General features: G+C 44.2%; 1 protein-coding gene across 1 annotated transcript in view; it reads right to left on the reverse strand.

Moving 5' to 3' along the window:
* The window catches only part of LOC126419564 (neurofilament medium polypeptide-like), a 50,605-nt gene extending 43,041 nt beyond the window's left edge, over window positions 1-7,564 (reverse strand). The window contains exon 1 of the mRNA XM_050086752.1: window positions 7,412-7,564. Within this exon, the coding sequence (XP_049942709.1) occupies window positions 7,412-7,437 (26 nt within the window). The 5' untranslated portion in view covers window positions 7,438-7,564. The remainder of the gene's footprint in view (window positions 1-7,411) is intronic.
* Window positions 7,565-8,126: the final 562 nt, after the last annotated feature.

Here is an 8,126-nt window from a genome sequence, read left to right on the forward strand (position 1 = left end):
TTTTTAACTTGCTGGAATTAACACGTGACACCGTGGGGCGGAGGCTACTAATTGTGAAACTAATATATGAACAACGTCGTCCTCAAATAGTCTTCTACCCATATACTTGGTACTTTGTATCATGTACGAGGGCTATCCACAAAGTACATTACGTTTTGGAATTAAAAATAAATAAAGTATTGGAATTTTTTTATTATATACAGATGAAAGCCACACTTAAATACTACTTTTCTACATAGTTGCCATTTAAATTAAGGCACTTATCGTAGCGATGGACGAGCTTGGAAATTCCTTCGTCGTAAAATTCGGCCGCCTGCGCCTCCAACCACGTGGTTACCTCTTTTGGGACAGAAAAGGTGTGATTTTTGTGGATTTCCTGGAAAGAGGCACTACAGTAAACTCTCAAAGGTATTGCCAAACTCTGCATAACCTCAGAAGAGCAGTACAAAACAAGCGCAGGGGAAAGTTGGGCTCAAAGATCTTGCTGATTCACGACAACGTCCGGGCCCACACGGCAAATGCCACTCGTGAAATTCTCGAATCTTTTAAGTGGGAGCTGTTTCCTCATCCGCCGTACAGTCCCGACCTGGCACCGAGCGACTTCCACTTATTCCCAGCAATGAAGAAGTGGTTGGCTATGCAGCGTTTTGATGACGACGCACAGCTTCAAGAAGAGGTAACCACGTGGTTGAAGGCGCAGGCGGCCGAATTTTACGACGAAGGAATTTCCAAGCTCGTCCATCGCTACGAAAAGTGCCTTAATTTAAATGGCAACTATGTAGAAAAGTAGTATTTAAGTGTGGCTTTCATCTGTATATAATAAAAACAATTTCCAATACTTTATTTATTTTTAATTCCAAAACGTAATGTACTTTGTGGATAGCCCTCGGATTTATGAAAGTAAAAATGAGACGTATACATCACATACTCTTAAACCCCTCGTGGAAATTCTTTCTCCGATTTGGGGTTAGTTCCCATAATAGGCCAGAAATAGATTCGTTATTCACTTCGCAACAATAAAAATCTAATTGAGAGTCACAGCACTAGTGTCTTGTGAAATGGATATTATACTGCTGGAGAGTGTACACAGTATAACATTGAAGCAGTTGTTAGATCGCTTACTGCTGTGTACAATGGCATGTTATCAAGATTTAAGTGAGTTTGAACGTGGTGCTACAGTCGGCGCATGAGCAATTGGACACAGCATCTCCGAGGTAGCGATGAAGTCTGGATTTTCCCGTGCGACCATTTACCGTGAACATCAGGAATAGGGTAAAACATCAAACGTCTGACATCGTCGCGGCCGTAAAAAGGTCCTGCAAGAACGCGACCAAAGACGACTGAAGAGAATCGTTGAACGTGACAGAAGTGCAACCGTTCCGAAAATCGTTGCAGACTTCAAAGCTGGCCCATCAACAAGTGTCAACGTGCGAAACATTCAACGAAACATCATCGATATGGGCTTTCGGAGCCGAAGGCCCACTCTTGTACCCTTGATCACAGCACGACACAAAGCTTTACCCCTCGTCTGGGATGACTGGAAACATGTTGTCTGATCGGACGAGTCTCGTTTCAAATTGTACGAGCGGATGGACGCGTACGAGTATGGAGACAATCTCATGAATCCATGGACCCTGCACGTCAGCAGCGGACTGTTCAAGCTGGCGGAGGCTCTCTAATGATATGGGACGTGTGCAGTTATAATGATATGGGACCTCTGATACGTCTACATACGACTCTGTTAGGTGACACGTACGTAAGCATCCTCTCTAATCACCTGCAACCATTCATGTCCATTGTGCATTCCGACGGACTTGGGCAATTCCACGAGGACAATACTACACCCCTCATGTCCAATCTTGCCACAGAGTGGCTCCAGGAACACTCTTCTGGATTTAAACTCTTCTGCTGGCCACCAAGCTCCCCAGACATGAATATTATTGGGCATATCTGCGATACCTTGCAATGTACTATTCAGAAGAGATCTCCCACCCCCAGATACTCTCACCCTGCAGGATTCATGGTGTCAGCTCCCTCGAGCACTACTTCAGACATTAGTAGAGTGCATGTCACGTCGTGTTGCGGCACTTCTGAGTGCTCGTGGGGGCCTTGCACGATATTAGGCAAGTGTACCAGTTTCCTTGGCTCTCCAGCGTATAACTATCATTATGTCATTATTATTATTATTATTATTACTGCAATTATTAATGACAATGGTCAGACACAATGTACTGACTAGTCTTTCAATTTTTGCTATTTCATAACTAAGGAGTCCAACACACAAGTGATTTAAAGATATTAAGTATAGTGCACATATTTTAACTTGACTGATTTTAGAGGGCGAAGGGTGCGCGTGAAGCAAGTGTCGCTAGGGAGAGGAGTGGTGCAGAGGGATAATATTTGTAACGATGCGGACAGCTAGCTTTCTTTCCTGAGAAGGAGTAGGTAGCACTCGCGATACGCTGACAAAAGATTCATTATTCTGTAAAAATGGTTGATAGAAGTTAGCAGTAGCAATTCCCTCATTGACTCATTAGTTCGTAGTTTAATAAAATACCTACAAAAACTAAATATCATTTGTGTTTCGTCATTTTAAAAATAAAAGTGTCAAAAGAAAACACTTTTTCAGTCTAAGTTTAGTTAGGCGCTAATGTTGATGATGGTAGGGAGTGATGGGTTCCTAGCTTACATCTGGTTCACTCATGGGTAATAATCTTAGGAAGGTTGGTAATTACTGAGCTACACTGTAGAAAAAACTAATGTTCTGTTTAGAAAAATTATAACTCGTTGTTTCAGTTATATTAAAAATGACTAAATGAACTGCGTTCATAACCCAACAGAAAGAGTAATTTATCTTATGTTTACCTATGTAAATAAATAAGGCTACTGCTTTCACTTATTGTTTTATAAGCTACAGAGAAACCCACATTATCTGAAACGCTCTGTAATCGAGGTGTTCGGGGGAGGACTGGTCAATATTCAGAGATATGACAGGAATGATCATTCTAAGCAAAAACTTCTATAAACATGGGCTCTAAAAAGCGTGCCTAAAGAGTTATGAGCACTTCTTCATCTTCGATGATGTGAAACAAATCTCTCCTACTGAACAAGTTCTCACGACTTTTAAGGTATGCATTTTAGAGCCGATGTTTTCTACACATTTTTTTCTTGTTTTGATCTACACTACCTACTCTCAAAATATGGAAAGCGAAGAGCTTCCAGCAGAAGAGATTGTTTCACAGTATCTAAGATGAAGAAATACTCATACCTCTTAAGGCGTGCATTTTAGAGCCTCTGTATACTAGATTTTTTTGCTCCAAATGATGGTTTCTGTCATACCTCTAAATATTGACCATTCCTCCTGAGACGTCCTCTAAAAAAACTTATTTCACAGTTGATGAAAATAAATTTTTGTTAAACCGGATAATAACTTGTAATTGACACCCGCTTCCGTAGCCGAAGTCACTAACAGATGATTGGGCGTAGGTGCTCGACCCTGCAGTAGTCGGTGCGAACCCGCGTGGCGGAAGAAACTTTCATCGCCAGTGTTTAGCCTACAGGGGGAGCAGGGGTGTTGATGCAGAGTTCCTAAGTCTTCAAACAGCGCCTTTGGCCTGGATTAAATTTCACACCTTCCTGCAGTGTCTCACTACGTGAGCGAAAGTGACTTAGTCGATGGTGATCCGTTTGTCAGATGAGGGCGTTTAAGATGGGCGGCCCCTGTGGTGCTACTCAAGAGGAGTGGGTTGTGTGGCTAATCACCATCCAACACAAACAAGACACACGTTATACGTTCATCTATGACAGTCACAGCCACCTATCTCTTGGACAGGCATACACAGCCTGCGGGCTTCGTTCACATACACTAATCAGCCAGAACATTATGTCCACCGACCTACTATCGATATAAACCCGTCCAGGCAATAGCAGCGTCACCTGGCGAGGAATGACCGCTAGTCAGACACACGCACTGTGCGTTTAGTATCAGTGAGTGTGCTGTCCGTGTTTGGAATGGGGAAGGCGCGCAGTGTATCTGAGTTTGACTGAGGGCAGATTGTGATGGCCCGGAGACTCGGCACGAGCATTTCGGAAACTGCACGACTTTTAGGGTGTCCGAGTAAAGATGTGGTGAGTGTCTACCACACGTGGTGAAACCAAGGTGAAACGATGTCCAGACGTCATGGGATTGGCGGCCACCCATCGTTACAGATGTCGGACGTCGTAGGCTGGACAGACTGGTAAAAAAGGTCAGGTTGCGAACTGTGGTGGTGATGATGTTTGGTTCGTGGGCCCTCAACTGTGCGGTCATTACAAAGTGCCAAGTTTTTCACAGACCAATTGTTTTCACCGTCCAATCTAGCCACTGCCGCGAATCATGGGGATGATGATGACATGATGAGGATAATACAAACACCCAGTCCCCAGGCAGAGAAAATCCCCAACCCGGCCGGGAATCGAACCCAGGACCCCGCGATCCAGAGGTAGCAATGCTAGCCACCAGAGCACGAGCTGCGGAGGTGAACTGTGGTGGAATTAGCATAAGACTTTAATGATGGGCAGAGTACAAGTGTGTCTGAGCACACAATGCACAAACTCTCCCAACGGCAGGTCTCTGCAGCCGACGACCCATGCAAGTGCTAATGTTAACACCACGGCAGTGGCACTGCGACTGAAATTGGCACGTGACCATCGGCACTGGACGTTGGTGCAGTGTCAGAGCGTTGCATGGTCTGATGAATCCTAATACTTACTCATCATGACAATGGGTGGGCGCGAATCCGTCGTCTTCCAGGGGAACCGCTTCTTGACACCTGTACTGCGGAATGGAGACAAGGTGGCGACAGCTCCATTATGCTCTGGGGAACATTCATGTGGGCATCCATTGCTCCAGTGGAGCTCGTACAACGCACCATGACGACCAAGGGGTATCGTACGCTGGTTGCAGACCATGTACAGCCCTTCCTGACAATCATGTTTCCCAATGGCATGGCATTTTTCAACAAGATGACACTGTGTCATCAGGCTACGAGTGCGATGGAGTGGTTCGAGGAACTCATTTTTGAGTTCCAACTGATGTACTGGCCCTCCAACTCGCCAAATCCGAACCCGATCGAACACATCTGGGAAGTGATTGAACATGGCGTCAGAGCTCATTGTTCCCCTCCCCGGAATATACGGGAATTAAGTGACTTATGTGTACAGATGTGGTGCCAACTCCCACCAGCGACCTACTATGGCCTCATTGCTTCAATGCCCATGCCAGAGGTGGACATGCCGGCTATTAGGTAGGTAGTCATAATGCTTCGGCTGATCAGCGTACTTACCAAAAATCGCGAGCCGCTTAATCAAGTGACGCGCTGGCAGCGCTCCTAGCGCATAAAGTCTAAACTATAGTGCCCATGACGTTAATGTTTATGAGGTAACGCACCGATATAAATGGCACCCGTTGCCCGACACATCACGCCGACAAATTATGCCTCAATACACGCGTTTTTGAGAGTACATTCATTTTATGTTCATCTCATCTTCATATTGAAACTTCCCCTTTGAAAATTAAGAATGACAGTGCTGGAAAAACTCTTACGTTATTTGATTTTCAAACAGCTGAGCAAAATTGAACGTGCTCAGACAGTTCTCTCTTTACTTATTCTGATCATCACTAAACTGACGCCGCGCGGGTTTATCCGTGCGGTCTAAGGCGCTGCAGTCATGGACTGCGCGGCTGGTCCCGGCGGAGGTTCGAGTCCTCCCTCGGGCATTGGTGTGTGTGTTTGTCCTTAGGATAATTTAGGTTAAGTAGTGTGTAAGCTTAGGGACTGATGACCTTAGCAGTTAAGTCCCATAAGATTTCACACACATTTGAAACTGACGCTGCAGTCATGGACTGTGCAGCTGGTCCCGGCGAAGGTTATAGTCCTCCCTTGGGCATGGGTGTGTGTGTTTGTCCTTAGAATAATTTAGGTTAAGTAAGCTTAGGGACTGATGACCTTAGCAGTTAAGTCCCATAAGATTTCACACACATTTGAAACTGACGCTGCAGTCATGGACTGTGCGGCTGGTCCCGGCGGAGGTTCGAGTCCTCCCTCGGGCATGGGTGTGTGTGTTTGTCCTTAGGATAATTTAGGTTAAGTAAGCTTAGGGACTGATGACCTTAGCAGTTAAGTCCCATAAGATCTCACTCACTAAACTGACACACAATATTTTAGCGCAACGCAATCTGACTTTCAATAATCCCTACAAAAAATGACCCTGACGAACAATAACCTGTACCTTTTGTGAATCACTTACCCCACAAAAATCTTCGTTACTCGAACTACTGCAATGCAGCGAGCGCCATTACTGCCAGTTAAGTAAAAGATTCTAACCACTGAAGACACTAACTACTGATAGGCATAGTTAGCGAATGAAAGATTTTGATAGAGAACAAACACTGTATTTACCTTAATAATTTTCAAAAGTCATCATATATATATCTATCAATTCAAGACAACCATCTATACAAATTTCCTTTTTCTGGCGGATACACGTCCAGATTGTCCGCTTACAGTAACCTCTCAAAACTCTGGCATCTCTCTCTCCACATCCACCACTGCTGGCTGCTCACCTCCAACTGCACAACACTACGCGCTGTTCACATCCAACTACCCAACACTACACTAGCGAATATTCCAACAATGAGTCCAACCAACCACAGACTGCACACAGCACAGCCCGCTATTTTCATACACAGCACTACGCATTACAAAGTAAAAACCTAAACAGCCTACTTACAATATGATTATATTTATTTACTCGTTGTGAACTTTGTATCATTATTTACGGTTTTAGAATAGCTGTCTTAAAAACTTCCGTTGCAAAAATCTACAACGCTGTAAGTAAAGAAACAATGTTCACGACACATAAATAAACGTAAACACATGGTGAAAGGTTGTCAGGCATCTTGAAATGACTACATGGAAAAATGAAAGTCTATAAAAGCAACTGGTTGCAGCTAATTCATTATAAATTACCTTCCGTTTCAGCAGTTGCAGTGTTCTAATACGTCTATAGCGGACAAGAATTATTTACTCATGTTGACATGAGAAAGAACAGAACAACAAAATACGCCAACAAGGCAAGCAATCCCAGTCGACAAACAATTAGAAGTAACTATGCGAATTCTTTCAGCAGGCCAGATTGAAACCAGGCAGTGACCATTGTATGGGGAGGAAGAAAATCCTTTGCGATTAGGCAGCTTAATCTGCCTCTTGTGGTACCACAGAAAACTATGCTGTACGACTCAATCCTTCTTATAAATGATCTTTATCTTACCATTAACGCCCTGGAGGGAATTAATTATGAAATTTTAGGGTACGCTAACGATAGTGTCTGCTGTAAAATTTTGATTGTTGCATACACTTCTGGAACTCACCTGAAAGTCACTGATGTTGTGTCCATGGCGGAGAGAGGGCGAAAACTGAGACGCCGCTGAAAGTCCTAGTTCAGGACTTAACGTTCGAGTTTTGTTATCGTGGCAAGGACAAGAGTTGGCAATGTACTCCTCGCACTGCCTGGTTTATCGCAGTGAGGTACGTCACCCCACCAGCGTTTATCGTCTGCGTGTTACTGTTCTGCGTTATAAGTGCGCTACAACGCAGGTAATAGTTGATAATCATACATCCTGCGAGTAAGTGTGTGTTTTCCGGATGAACACATTTCTGCACCTACAGCCACACTCTGCAGACCACTGTAAAACCCATGACTGTCGGTACTTTCCATTTTACCTGTCATTAGGGCTTCTTCCCGTTCCATTCGTGCATGGAGTGCGAGAAGGATGAATGTTTAAACGCCTCAGTACGTCCTGTTACCACTCTAATCTTTCTTTGCTATCCCTATGAGAGCGATACATACGGGGTTGTGGTGTATTCCTAGATTCGTCACTTAGAGCTGCTTCTTGAAATTTTGTAAGTAGGCTTGCAAGGTATAGTTTGTATCTATCTTCAAGCCATTTCAGTTTTTAGCGTTTCCGTGACGCTCAACAACGGCCAGAGAAATCTATGACCATATGTGCTGCCTTTCTTTGTATACGTTCAGTATCCCCTGTTAGTCCTATCTGGTGTGGGTCCCTCACACTTGAGTAATATTCT

Source organism: Schistocerca serialis, chromosome 9, assembly GCF_023864345.2.
Source record: "Schistocerca serialis cubense isolate TAMUIC-IGC-003099 chromosome 9, iqSchSeri2.2, whole genome shotgun sequence".
Lineage (NCBI taxonomy): Eukaryota > Metazoa > Arthropoda > Insecta > Orthoptera > Acrididae > Schistocerca > Schistocerca serialis.